This window comes from Nicotiana sylvestris, chromosome 5 (assembly GCF_000393655.2).
Source record: "Nicotiana sylvestris chromosome 5, ASM39365v2, whole genome shotgun sequence".
NCBI lineage: Eukaryota > Viridiplantae > Streptophyta > Magnoliopsida > Solanales > Solanaceae > Nicotiana > Nicotiana sylvestris.
Window position 1 is genome coordinate 182,903,616 of NC_091061.1, and position 15,362 is coordinate 182,918,977.

The 15,362-nt window shown below is 40.4% G+C and overlaps 1 protein-coding gene across 2 annotated transcripts in view; it reads right to left on the bottom strand.

Moving 5' to 3' along the window:
- Positions 1–334: 334 nt before the first annotated feature.
- Positions 335–15,362, bottom strand: part of LOC104221739 (uncharacterized) — a 36,149-nt gene continuing 21,121 nt past the window's right edge. For both annotated transcript variants that reach the window (XM_009772862.2, XM_009772863.2), the window contains exons 9-10: positions 15,247–15,282; positions 335–1,608 (exon numbers count right to left, since the gene is read on the bottom strand). In XM_009772862.2, coding sequence (XP_009771164.1) covers positions 754–1,608; positions 15,247–15,282 — 891 coding nt within the window. In that variant the 3' untranslated portion in view covers positions 335–753. The remainder of the gene's footprint in view (positions 1,609–15,246; positions 15,283–15,362) is intronic.

Consider the following 15,362-nt stretch of genomic DNA (forward strand, 5'->3'; position numbering starts at 1 on the left):
GCAGATGGGTCTAGGAGAAAACATTAGGCTGTTAACATGTACAAAGTTCAAAGGAGGTATAGCACCAAAAGATGCGTTACGAACTTGCCAACTCATCATATATATGTATATACAGATTTCAACTTTATGGAAGAGGGTTCCAAATGTTGGGCAAGGTGTTACAAGAGCTTAGGAGGTGATTTTTTAAGGTCCCAGTGACCTTTCAAATGGCATGCAAAGCAAACTCATCCAAGTTGCCAAAATTATCATAGTGGATATATCAAGCATCAACTATCTTTACTTGCTAATTTAATACCGTTTTGGTTTGGCCACCAGACTTATTTGAGAGGAGATATCCATGAAATACAGAGATCATAGAACTGAAGTGAAATCGCATGATTACACAGTTTTAAGCATTTAAAAGAACTAATAGAAAGGTCCAGGCAGCAGAAACAGGTTAAAATTTCACCTACTAGTTTCTTTCTGCTCATGGTTCTGAAGACATTAAGTACATGGACCTTCAATCTACAGCTAATTATACAGACACCTAGACATAAGGTTACAGGTACGCTTTAATGGATGCAAAACACCCAATACTTCAACACAAAGGGCACCTTGGTTAAGCAACAGAGGTGGAGGTTCGAAGGAGGGCTTGGGGATTGCAGAGGATGTCGGGTGCACAAAAGTATGAAGGAGAAGGGAAACAGTAACTAGAACTAGTCTACTTTTACTATTAATGTACAATGTAACATGTGCTCCCTATTCCAAAGGGATTTACTGCCTGGGTGCTGCTGGTGTTGTCTGCTGATGGGTCTGTCCATAGAATCCAATACCAGGAGGACGATAAAATCCACCATTGGCAGGCTGCTGTTGAGATTGTGGCTGCTGAGTCTGCAGTTGCTGCTGTTGTGCTTGCTGGGGTAGCGGTGGAGGTGGCCTCAGTCCCATTGCAATTTGAGGTGGCTGAAGGCTGCCGGCACTATATCCATAGGGCATCATCCCCATCATCATAGCTGCAGACTGACCTAACTGACTTCCAGGGGAATTTGCTGGAGGTAAAGGTGGTGGTGGAGGTGGTGGTGGAAACGGAGCTTGTATCTGGTTTGACGATTGCAAGCCTGAGGAAAGGGCAAGAGGAATGCTAGTAATCGGTTGCTGTGATGAAGTGAAGTAAGCGGAATTACCCCCTTCGGAACTGTTCATATCAGAAAAAGTCATTGGCTTGTCAAACTTGAGCCGTTTCTCTGGAGATGCAAAAGGTAAGCTAGAAGAGAAACCAGTTGATTTCAATCCACTGCTCAGTGACGCAGCTTCTTCAGCAACAAGAGACGAAAGAACAGAGGTCAACATTTGAGCAGAAGATGTTGAAGCAGCAAGTTTTGCAGCAAGAGCTGCAGCCGCCCTTTTGCTTTCCTCTTCATTAGTTTTGGAATTTGCAAAAGAAGTCAAAGGATTGGGAGGTGGAGGCAAAGGAGGCATGTTGGGTAATTGCAGTGAAGGCGGGGTTGGTTCAGTTGCTCTTGTGGCATCAACTGGAAGGATACCAGTACTCAATGGTGGAGCAGCAACACTGGGAGATGTCAGCCTCTGTCTTACATTTTTTGCTAGTTCGATCTGACCACGTGCAACCTGCAAGTCAACCAGCTGTGTCAATCCCAATCCCATCAAGGAACTAACATTAGTTTGTATGTTATGTAAGGAAACAGAAATACCATAGGAAAGGACTTTTAAAGAATCAAGGAACACGTTAACACATTTTCACCTTTAAGAATAGGATTGCAGCAAACAAAAATTCCAGAGAAAATAAAGATGGAATCATAATAAAAGTTCTCATATTATATAAGTTATCCAATGATTACATCTTTGCAGATGATTAAAATTCAGGGTTAAAAGATGGAGATATGGTAGTTTAAAGACAACTTTGAATCAAACTAGTTGAACGACAATGCTCAAAGGACTTGAGAAACCCAAAGATTTCAAAGTATAAGAATTCAAATATGCACAGCTTACACATAAAGGAAGAGAGACGTGCCTGTTCTCCTTAACGTGGAAGAAAATGATACAATCATGCTGTGGTTTATTGGAATTCCACCAATGATTGAGGTAGCACAAGTACTCCTTTCTTTTGTGTATATTTGGAATCACACTAATACTGATGAACATACAGAGGCCATGTTTTCTACAACAATGGAGGCTTGTTGGGCTCATGAAGGTGCCAATGGATTTAGAGAATTGGGCCGTGAATTTAAAATGCTTACACTAATTAATTAGCCTTAGTCCAATTGAGGCCCAAGAATTTCAAGAAATTGAAGAAGTCTAAGAATCCATTCAAGATTAGGATTTCTTTTCCTTAAAGATTGAGATTTTTTATTTCTTGTTTCCTAGGAATTTAATTTTTGTTTTAGTAGGGTTATATTTGTAGTTCTAGTCAAACTAGGATTGTTAGTTGGTATCCCATTCCTACTAGAATTCTTTTTCCTATTTTAGTTAGGATAGGTTTTCTTAGCCTTATTCTTATTCTAGTCTAATTAGGATTAATTTCCTTAACCTTACCAATTTTACTCATTGTAAGGCCTATTTAAAGGGCTTAATATGCTGAAAATAAACATTGGTGATTAGTTTTTCTAACCTATTGCTTCAAAAACGTGATTTATTTTATATTTCATTGTTCTTCCTTTATTCAACTCTTCTTGCAATCTTGCGGGATTGGGGAACGTGTGGGTGAGGTTTCTTTCCATCTTACATTCTTCTAACGTGAGTTTGAAGAACGCTTTCGCTAGTTTTGTGAAAAACTTTAGCGGGGTGCTTTTGTTTTTCTCTCTTCTTTGTACTTGAGAGGTGCAAAACCTTGAAAGTACATCAATTTGGTATCAGAGCTCAAGTTCCAGGTCCGAATTTTTAAATTGTTATCTTGTTCATCGTGTCGCTAGACAAGCAAATAACAAGCTCGGGATCCTCTTCACTTGATGAACAACTTGAGAATGAAAGATCAAGAATTACAGCCCTTGAACGAGACAACGAAGAAATTAAAGTGCAACTAGATGACTTAAGGAAATCAATGCAGAATTTGACTAGATTGGTTGAAGGTTTAGCGGTTCAAAATCAGCCACCAAATCTTCCACAACGCCTACAACCTCCACCGCCACCAAGACACAACATACCAGTGCTACCGCGACGTCTTCCACTTCGAGATCCACCAATTCAACCGCGGAGAGCAGGACATATTGAGCAAGCGGAAGAAGTTATAGCTGACCAAGGCATGAAAATACTGAGGCGCCATGCTCACTATGATAAAAACTCAGATTTGGTATCTGGGATCCCAAGGACAGGAAGCTTCAAGTATCTGGGATCAATAATCCATGGAAATAGGAAAATCGACGATGATGTCACACACCATATTGGAGCGGGTGAATGAAATGGAGGCTCGCATCCGGTGTTCTATGTGATGAGAATGTGTCACTGAGACTTAAATATAAGTTATATAGAGTGATTGTTAGACCAACTATGTTTTATGAGGCAGAGTGTTGGCCAATCAAAAACTTAAACATCCAAAAGATGAAAGTAGCAAAAATGAGGATATTTAGATGGATATGTGGGCATACCAAGAGACATAAGATTAGGAACAGAGATATACGGGGCAAGGTGGGAGTGGCCTCTGTGGTGGACAAGATGCGGGAAGTGACGCTGAGATGATTTGGGCATGTGAAGAGGAAGAGCACAGATGCCCAGTGAGGAGGTGCAAGAGGTTGTCAGTGTTAGCTCTAAGGAGAGGTAGAGGTAGACCGTGGAAGAATTGGGGAGAAGTGATTAAATAGGACATGACAATCTCCAGCTCACTGAGGACATGACCCTAGATAGGAGAGCATGAAGGTCGAGGATTAGGGCAGAAGGTTAGTAGGTAGCCGAGTGATTTCTCTCTTCTCTATGAAAGAGCATTGTTCTAGTTTAGAGCATTTTATTTGTCCCCTTTTCTCCTTATTAGTAACAATATTATTATTCCATTATTATCGTATTCTTCAATTTTATCACTATTGTTGTTTCTTTCACTTAAGTTATCTTTAATATTTTTGTTGTCAATACTTTTCTTTTCTTTAGTACTTTAATCGTAGCTTTTTTTCTCATGTATTTTTTTCAAACATGTTTTGGAAACGCTTTTCTTGAGCTGAGGGTCTATCAGAAACGTCTCTACCTGCTGTGTGTATGTTGTTATTGTTGTACCCTATCTTTAGTTAAGTCTGCATTGCATTGATTCCAAAGATTTGTAAGTCTTTCGAGACAACTTCCTCCCATGTGATTTTAGGACTTCCCAGTCCCCTTTCAACACCTCTACTCACCATAGTATCACCCCTACGGACCGGTGTCTCTGTGGGGCCACAGAGACATGACAAAACCATCTCAAGCGACTTTCTCTCTTTTGATCCTTAATGCGTGCTACTTGCACCTTCTGCGAATGAGGTCATTTTTAATCTTATCTAATCTTGTATGAACGCACATCTATCTTAGCATCCCCATCTCTACAACACTCGTCTTGCAAATATGTCGGATTTTTGCAACCCAACATTTACTACCATATAACATTGCGGTCTTATAGTTGTTCTATAGAACTTACCTTTGACTTTAGTAGGCATCCCTTTATCACATAACACAACAGTAGCACTTCTCCCTTTCAACCATGTGGTTTTAATCCTATGGGTAACATCTTCATCTATCATTCCATTCTCTTGAAACAACGAACTTAAATATCTAAATTGTTTGCATTTTGGTATTGCAATCCTATCTACCTCAACTTTGTTCTTTTCATGTTGACTAAACTTGCAGTACATGTATTCAATCCTACTTCTACTTATCCTAAAGCTCTTACTCTCCAACGTGCTTCTCTGTGTCTCAAGCTTTTGTTGGACACCCTCACTAATTTCATCAATTAACACATTGTGAACCAAACGACCCCAAAACATAAATGGGGTCCTAAATAAAAGAAAGAAGAACTTGGGAAAGAACAAATTCTCCCACCCCTTTATTTGACCAACACCTATACTGGTGATAGCAGAGCACCTAAGACAAGATTTTGAGCAACATTAAAAACTGTTGTAAAATGAGTGTCAAGGTGCTGGAAAATGGTACAAAACAAGGTAGGAAGGATCTTAGTTATCTCATCAAGACATTTCGCATATGAAATTCCCTTTTTTTGTTTGATAACTGAGGAAATCCCAAGGGCCAATGACGCAATGTTCAAAACGTGATGGATAATGGGCCTTGCCACCGTACCCTTCTCCCCTTAAATACTAAGTTTTTGTCTACAGCAGTCAGCAGGGTTTGAAGTCTGTGACCTGCACCTAAAACACGCATCATGCTTTGCGTTGCTGGGAAATATTCCCTGAAGAAGATAAGTCATCTTGCAAATTGCTATCTACATCTAGTCACTGAAAATGACAAACTGGATAACATAGCTGGTCATCTTCAAAAGAACAAATTGTTATCTACATCCAGTCACACATAATGACAAACAGGATAACAAAGTACTATTGTAGGGTAATTTTCCAATGGACATTTTGTTCTGGAAGAAAAAGGGTGTAGAACAGTGTTTATAAAAGCGAAAAGCACAAAAGGTGACAAGACTCCTAGGGCTTTAAGCGAGAACTGAGAAGTGAAGCACATGTTTCCTCGAAATGAAGAGCATAGTTTAAAAATGATACAGAAGTTGCTTAATACATGTGAATTTAGTACTCATAACATCAAATGCAACTTAAGGTACACATATTAATACTCATAATATGTGAATTTAGTACTCATAACATCTAAATGCATCCAACACTCATGAAGTAACCAAAAATAAAATAGCAAAAACAAAAGATTTTTTGAATATTTTAGGTACTTCATGCAGCTCAGAAGATGAAGTCATGAGAACTGAGAATAGCTGGGGAAAAAACAGTGATCCAAGGGATATGGAAAACCTTAAGGTTCAAGAGAGGGAAATTGCAATCACAAACATGAGTTCTGAAAACAGAAATGTAATGTCATATATGATGGCAAAGGAAAAGGTGACTGATCAAGAAGCACAATTGAGATTAGTGAGGAATTAAACTTATTCTGTTTATTTTTGGGTTTGTTTTGGAAAAACAAAGAATTTGATTAGAAATTGCACTCCAGAGGAGTGCAACTCATAGATAAGAGCTCAATACAGATACAAAGAGACCCAAAAGATAGAAAATTATCATAAATACGCTCAACTCACAATCTGGCATCAAAAGCCCAACCCTAACTGGCCCCAGAACGAACGACCCTAAGTGACCCAGAGGCAAACAAAGACCTAACGAAATGACTCAGCTCATTGATTTTTTATTTTTTTTAATGAAGCAAGATAATTTCATTAAATGGCATCAAGAAGATGCATAGCAAAAAATATACAATAAAAGTGTGGCTGCTCATATACAAAAACTTACATAACTAAGGAGCAGACACAATCCCAAAAAGATTCAAAGCTAGTTACAGGGGCCTGGTTGAACCAAGTAAATAAATTGATTAGACAAGTTGCTTTAAGAGAGTGATTAGGAGTTGAAATCCCATCAAAACATCTGTGATTTCTCTCATTCCGGATGCACCAAAAAAATGTAGCATGCACCATTTGCCAAGTTTTTTTGATGGATTTCTCAACTCTCCATGAGCACCAGCTCTCGTAAGCATCCTTGATACTGCAAGGCATGACCCAAGCAAGTCCAAAAACTGATAAAAACATGTTCCATATGTAAGCTGCTACTGTGCAAAAAAGAAACAAATGTCTCACTCTCAGATTCCTCCTGGCACATCCTCCTGGCATATAAAACATTTGTTCACTGTCGGAATGCTTCTTCTACTGAGGTTGTCTTGAGTAAGGCAGGCTTCATGCAGGCTTGTCCAGATAAAACCAATTACTTTTATAGGGAGTTTGGTTCTCCATATGAGCTTCCACGGCCATTTGTCAATCAGCTCTTTATTGGAGCATAGATTATCATATCCTCTTTTGACAGTATAGGTTTTATCTTTGGAATCTCCCAATTCCAGCTTGTCCTGAGGGTTGACCTTAAAATCTGATAGTTTTGAAAGCAATCTCAGCAAGTCATTTAGTTCCCAGTCTTGGATATCTCTTCTGAACTGCAAGGCCCACGAGTTATCTTGCCAATAGTGCTCAATAGTGGAATCCTTGTTGCTAGCCAATAGAAATAGACTTGGGTGTTCGTCTTTCAGGATCTCTGACCCTAACCATCTATCTTCCGAGAAAGAAATATGAGTTCCATTCCCAAGATTGAGTGATGACTTGAGTTGAAAGTCACCCCATAACTTTGAAATGTGTTTCCATGGCCCAGAACCATGTGGCAGTCTACTCTGTCTAGTACACCAGTTGTTTGCCACCCCATATTTTGCTTGTATTACAACTTTCCACAGCCCAGGGTTCTCCATGTTGTACCGCCAGTGCCATTTTATTAACAAGCTCTTGTTGTGTAAAGTGAGATCTTTTATTCCTAGTCCTCCATGCACTTTGGGGAGAATTAACTCTTGGCCACTTAACCAAATGGAATTTGTGAGTTTGACTATTTCCTTCCCATAGAAAATCTCTCCTTAGTTGATCAAGTCTCCTCTAGACCTTAGCTGGGACTGGAAACAGAGACAAGAAGTAGGTAGGAATGCTATCCAACACACTATTGATGAGTGTAATTCTACCACCCAGAGAAAGATACTGCATTTTCCAGGAAGCTAACTTTTTTTCAAATTTTTCAGTTACTCCATTCCAGATACCTAGAGATTTGTATCTAGCTCCCAGAGGAAGACCCAGATATGTTGTAGGGAAAGATCCCACCTTACAACACATTACTTCCGCAAGCTCTTCCAAGTTTGGAACTGAATTGACTCGGTAGATGATGCTCTTCAACATGTTCATGTGTAGGCCTGAAATAGCTTCAAAGATCATAAGTGTAAGATTGAGGTATAAGACCTGTGATTTTTCAGCTCCACAAAAAATCAAAGTATCATCTGCATAGATCAGATGGGAGACTGTAACAGAGTTGCCATCTGCACTTCCCACCTTGAAACCATCTAGCCAATGAAGCTGGTTTGCTTTATGTAACATTTTGCTAAGCCCTTCCATAGCAAGGATGAATAAGAAAGGAGATAGAGGATCTCCCTGTATGACGCCTTTTTGGGGAGAAAAGAATCCAACTGGTCCACCATTGATCAGGATTGAGTACTTCACTGTAGTAATACAAATCTGATTCATCTAATCCAACATTCAACAAATCCCATCCTTCTTAGGGTATTTATCATATAGGTCCAATTAAGATGATCAAATGCCTTTTCTATGTCAAGTTTAAAAAGTAGACCAGGTTGCCCAGACTTCATCTTCCAATCCAATATCTCATTAGCTATAAGAGCTGCATCTGTAATCTGCCTATTTTTTATGAAAGCATTTTGATGACTAGACACCAATTTTCCTATCACCCCTTTTAACCTTTCTACTAAGAGTTTGGAGGCAATTTGGTAAACACTACCAATCAAACTGATTGGCCTGTAATTTCTCAGCTCAGTGGCTCCTTTCTTCTTCGGGATTAGTGCTATAAAAGTGACATTGCATGATCTAACTAGGTTGCCATTCTGGTGAAAGTGCTGAAGGGCTCCCATGATATCATCCTTGATCACCTCCCATGCTTTCTGATAGAATGCCATAGTGTATCCGTCCGGACCTGGAGCTTTATCAGGTGCACAATTCTTAATTACAGCCAAAACCTCTGCCTCTTCAAATGACCTTTCCAGCCATACTTTCTCTTCCCCATTTAATGTTGCTACATCTTCCAGTCTTGTAGTAGGTCTCCAACTTTCATTCTCAGTGTAGAGTTGTTGATAAAATTCTAAAATCTCACCCCTAATTAAATCTTTATCTTCAGTGATGTCATCCCCAACTTTGAGTCTATCAATACAGTTAGTTCTTCTGTTGGAATTGGCCACCTTATGAAAGAATTTGGTGTTTCTATCCCCTTCTTTGAGCCACAAGCATCGAGATTTTTGTCCCCAAGATACTTCTTCTGCTTTAGCCAGTTGCTGAATTTCCACTTGGAGTTTCATAATATTGGCTTTTTCTTCCTGGGATTGAGCTCTTCCTTCTGTTTGTTGTTGCAAGAGAGAAAGCTCCTCTAATGCTTTTCCCCTTTCCACTGCAATGTTGCCAAATTCTTCTCTATTCCAAATAGTAAGGTCTTTCTTCAGGAGCTTCAATTTTTGCACCAAAATAAAGTCAGGAGTGCCATTGACATCATAACTCTGCCACCATATCTTGGTCTTTTCCAGGAAACCTTCTGTATTGAGCCACATGTTTTCAAATTTAAAGTAGGATGGGTTAGAGTCCCAATCCCCACTCTCCAACATGATAGGGTTGTGATCTGATATAACTTTAGGAAGAGCAATTTGCTTAATCTTTCGAAAGGTATCATTCCACTCAGATGATATAAGGAACGCGTCAATTCTTGAGGCTTGGATATTAACCTCCCCTCTAGACCAGGTGAAGTAAGCTCCCTGTAATGGTAAATCTACTAAGCATAGATCCTGGATGACATCAGAGAATCCCCTCATGGCTCGTGATCTTCTCACACAATTGTGCCTTTCACTTTCAAATCTACAAACGTTGAAATCACCTCCAATCACCCATTGTTCATCCCATAATCCTCTAACAGCTCCCAATTCATGCCATAGTTCTTCCCTTTCCCAGTTTGAGTGTGGACCATACACCCATGTGAAACAAAATCTGAAAGTCTCCTGTGTGTTCTCAAGCATACTTGATATGGAGTGAGTTCCCTGTTGGATTTCAATGCAGTTCCACCGTCTTTTGTCCCACATCGTAACTATCCCTCCCCTAGTGCCACTGGCTTTGGGTTCTGCCCATTCAACCCATCTGTTGCCCCAAAATTGCCTTGCTAGAATTCCATTCCAATCTTCAATCTTTGTTTCTTGCAAACAAAGAATATCCGGCTTCCAATCTCTTACTAATGATTTGATAATATCCCACTTCCTGTTGTCATTCAACCCATTCACATTCCAACTGAGGATTTTTGTTTTCATCCAGAAAAAGATTGGTATTTCCTTCCCTTGTTCTTCTTTTTCCCCATCATAATTCACCAAGGATACCAACCTTTTGACTTCTGTTTCCCCTTTCTCTTTTGACTTTCTTTCTCCTTCTTTGGACTTCTGGTTTGTCAATTGAAGTTGTCTCTTTTCCTCCATCCTTAGAACCATCTCTAAGATTCCATGTTCAAACCTTTTGAAATTAACTCTGAATGCCTTGCATGCTTTTCCCATGACTAATTTAGTCCATTTTGATGTCTCAATTATTGTAGAGCGTAAGATGAGGAGGGGCAGAGCTACCGGGCCAGACAAAATTCCGGTTGAACTTTGGAGAGGTGTGGGTAGAGCAGGCTTGGAATGGCTTACTGGGTTGTTTAATGTTATATTCAAGACTAATAGGATGCCTGAAGAGTGGAGGTGGAGTACAATGGTTCCGTTGTACAAGAACAAAGGCGATATCCAGAGTTGTAACAACTATAGGGGTATCAAATTACTGAGTCATACCATAAAAGTCTGGGAGAGAGTGGTAGAAATGAGAGTGCGAAGGACGGTGTCTATTTCAGACAACCAGTTCGGGTTCATGCCGGAGCGATCTACCACAGAAGCTATCCACCTTATTAGGAGGATGGTGGAACAATACAGGGATAAGAGGAAGGATCTTCACATGGTGTTTATCGATCTAGAGAAAGCGTACGATAAGGTACCTAGGAAGGTCTTATGGAGCTGCTTAGAGGCTAAAGGGGTCCTGGTTGCATACATTAGGGTGATTAAAAACATGTATGATGAAGCTAAGACTCGGGTTAGGACAGTAGGACGCGACTCCGAGCATTTTCCGGTTGTTACGGGGTTGCACCAAGGGTCGGCGTTCAGCCCTTTCCTATTTGCCCTGGTGATGGATGCCATAACGCATAATATTCAAGGGAAGGTGCCATGGTGCATGCTATTTGCTGATGACAAAGTCCTAATTGACGAGACACGACGCGGCGTCAATGAGAGGCTAGAGGTTTGGAGACAGGCCCTTGAGTCTAAAGGTTTCAGGTTGAGCAGGACGAAGACGGAATACCTCGAGTGCAAATTTGGGGACGAGCCGACGGACGCAGGAGTAGAAGTGAGGCTTGACTCTCAAGTCATACCTAAGAGGGGTAGTTTCAAGTACCTTGGGTCAGTTATTCAGGGGATCGGGGAGATCGACGAGGATGTCATACACCGTATAGAAGTGGGGTGGATGAAGTGGAAGTTAGCGACGGGAGTTCTGTGTGACAAGAAAGTGCCACCGTTACTAAAAGGTGGGTTTTATAGAGCAGTAGTTAGACCTGCCATGTTGTACGGTACTGAGTGTTGGCCGGTTAAGAAATTACACATCCAGAAGATGCAAGTAGCAGAGATGAGGATGTTGAGGTGGATGTGCGGGAATACAAGGATGGATAAGATTAGGAATGAAGATATTCGAAAGAGGGTGGGCGTGGCCGCCATAGAGGACAAGATGCAGGAAGCATGACTTAGATGGTTCGGGCACATTCAGAGGAGGAGCACTGATGCACCTGTGAGGAGGTGTGAGCGATTGGGGTGGTGGGTACGAGAAGAGGTAGAGGGAGACCTAAGAAGTATTGGGGAGAGGTGATCAAGCGGGACATGACGCGACTTAGGATTACTGAGGACATGGCCCTAGACAGGGAATTGTGGAGGTCGAACATTAAGGTTGAAGGTTAGGGGAAAGTTGTGAATATTTCTACAGCGTACTAGAGTGAGCCTAGCCAGTTAGGAGTTAGGCTTAGGATGCTACTGGTCAGCTATTGATGCAGGGCTTTATGCGCTGGGTATTAGTTTACCTTCCATCTCGCTCGTATTTACTATATTCTCTTATATTGCTGTTATTTTGCTATTTTAGGCTCTTTTATGTTATGTTATGTATTTTATGTTATTTTATTACGAGTCTATCGATGGTACTAATATATCGTCACTTGGTGCTTTCTTGAGCTGAGGTCTCCTGGAAATAGCTTCTCTTCCCCTCGGGGTAGGGTAAGGTCTGCGTACATACTACCCTCCCCAGACCCCACTTGTGGGATTATACTAGGTTGTTGTTGTTGTAATTATTGTAGGGTTCTGAATTTGATCATCAGAATCATACCAGGGAAGAGAGAGATAATCACCAGTTGATTGTAATGAGAATTCTGAATCTGAGTCGGTAAGAGGAGAAGGAGTAGGACCAGAGATGGATCTTGGCATGCAGAGAGAGAAAGTATTGTGCTCAGCTTCATCGTCCACTTCAGAATCATGGGTGAAGGTTGCTCGCTGGTCAGGCCTCGTATTAATGTTCAGGGAAGGCATAGCAGTGATGGGTTTAGAATTAAAAGGGCCCTTTGCCTTCCAGATTTGCTTGCCTTGTTTAATTTGGGCCTGTTTTTTTATTCCTTTGCTCCCTCTTAAAACATTTGGGCTTTTTAGAGTAATAGGCCCAATCAATGTTCTTTGTTTCAGAGGGTCCAGAACTATCCTTTTTAATTTGCAATTGGACCGGAGTTGGTTGAACTAAATGACCGGTTCTCTGACCTAATTCAAAATTTAGGTTTAGAGTGACACCCATGTGGCCTCTCACGTGTCTATCATCAGCTACAACTGGCTTTTTGGACATCGAGGTACCCACCTCTGTATCCACCGTCTTTGGAACTCCGGCGACCCCATTTCTGCTAATTTGACAATAATCATCTAGCACAATTGACACCCAATATTTCCAATCTCTAACTTCTACCTCCACCCTAGAAGGAGGTTCTGAGAGAGACTTTAACGCATATTCTAGCCCAAAACAGATTCGATTTGTTTTTCGTGTCAACATCCACTCCAATGAACCCACCACAAAGATCTCCGATGGCTTTGAAAGTACCTTCTGACCATGCATGAAGAGGAACACCCAAGGCTCTAATCCATACATGTTCTGAGTTCACCTTGTTCATCTGCGTACCGGACACCGGAGACCACCATCCCAATGAAAGTCTTCACCCATTCCAGAACCATTCACCTTCTTTAACCCTTGTGGCCTCTTGTTTTGAAGGAAGATGGAAGAGGAATTGATAGGGAGAGAGATGTGTAACTCTGAGACCGGCTGTGACTTGCCATCTTTTTGTGAACCAGCTTTGAATCACTTCTGGTTTTGGTGATGCACTGAATGGGTCGTTAAAGGTCCCAATCAAACAGCTAGAAAGGAAACCTGAGTTGTTGTTGTTTGCATCTGGATTAACTCTGACTTTTAGTCAACTAACTATGTCTAAGCTTATTCTGTTAGAAATAACACACTTAAATTAATTAATTACGTCTTCAACACGCCCCTCTCATGCAGGGACCAGACTCATTTTGTTAGGGTCAAGGCTCAAGCATGTGAAAATTCTTATTCAGTTAAACTCGAGATCTCTGGATGCTCTAATACCACAATGGATAGTGTGACCATCTAATCTAAGAACTTAAACGGTTAGAGAAAGCACACTTTCAATTAATTAGTTATGGCTTCAACAGTCTCCTTGACCATTTTTCTTTTGGATCATCCAAAAGGAAGCTGCACTTGTAAATGAATAGCTTCTGACATTAGCCCATTTAGCAGCCACCACACATGAGGTTCTAACCAGCAAAATTTTGAAAAGTTTTCCGTTCACAAGTTAAAGTTCTGTGACAAGTGACTCTAACTAGTCACCCCTCAATATGAGGAGCTCAGTTCTTCAACCTGCTTCCGATTAACATTCAAAAATGGAAGAAGCTATCTCCTATACCTCCGGACAACTCAAAATAGAAAAGTTAAATTCTTTTATTATAAGTAAAGAAAATTTTTATAAATGATAAATTGGCACTACACTAGTGTTGCAAGACATAGTCACAAATCGTGCAGATGCATTGATTGTACATCGTACACAAGTGTCAAGTTGCACCAAAAAGCAAGCAAAGAAATATCATTGTGTTTAAGGTTAAGACTTTATAAAAAAAATGTGTTTACGGCTAAGTATCTCCTACACCTCGAATAGCTCATTTATCCTATCCTTTTCCAGTCCCAACTTCACCCCAACCCAGCAATATGCGCCACCACTTTCGGTGTCAACCTGAAGCTTCAAGCCGTCCTGCCATGCTTTCCTTCTCTCAAATTATCGCCATGGCCATCCAACAACAACAATTATGCCTCAATTCCAAACAAGTTGTGTCGGCTATATGAATCCTCACTGACCATGCTACTCCATTTAGGCTCACCTTATGCCACGGCCACTCAAGAAAAAAAAAACCTCAAGTGACGCTTTATCCCATCCCATCGGATTTCCACACCCGAAACCATAACTTTGCAAAATAAAGCTCTGGTGGATACTATTCCTCCCCTCAGATTCCCGTCAAACAAGAGCTTTGGTGACTTGCTTCAGGAACATCTCCCATGCCCATCACATGGTAACAAAAACCTCTCAAACTTCTCCCATAATTCCAGAACCTCTTAATAACCGAAGGCAACTACAGCCTATGTTTCTCTACTCCCACCCCATCACTTTTAGTAAGTCGTCAAGGACAAACTAAACAAGACCAACTGTAACAGTCTTCACACCCAAATTACATAAAGAATGAAATAATGAAACAAAAGGGAAAGAAAAAGACTTACTTATTCACAGCAGCTATAAATTACAAAAGTCATATAGACTTCTAAAAGGTATAGAACTGCCTTATCTAGATTGTTCTGCAAACAGCAGCAATTTGATATGCAAAAATTGGCCCTACTACTGGAAATTGGAGAACATAAAATCTAAAAGAAAACCATGGACACTAAATATGAACCTAAAAGGTATGATAGCTCCAATTGGCTAGTAGCAAAGAATAATAATAATAATTGCTTTATCTTGCCTCTTCTCTAAACATAATTTTCCTCAAGAATTTCACACACTTCATCATTGAATAAGCCCAAAAACTGCACTATATCTGACTGTTCTCCAACTCAAAGCAAACAAACCCTTTTGCTCAATACTACAGTAAACTATATGTAAGATAATTCCCACAACTGATTCACGCAATTGAATTCTGTAAACGGAATGAGGGATACACATACATTATTTCTCTGTGCACCTGTGTTTTTTTTGCACATCTTATCCTAATTTTCTGTTCCCCTTTTCATGTGAATAGATAAAATATAAAGAGAGATGTGCAATAAAAGACTGGGATTGAGTCTACCTGCAGCCCACTGCGTAATAGCTCTAGCTTAGATTCCTGAAAATAGAAAAATCATTAGGGTTGACATGAGTGTTAAGATAGAAATAAAAACATAGAAAAATAAAGGCACCGAACTT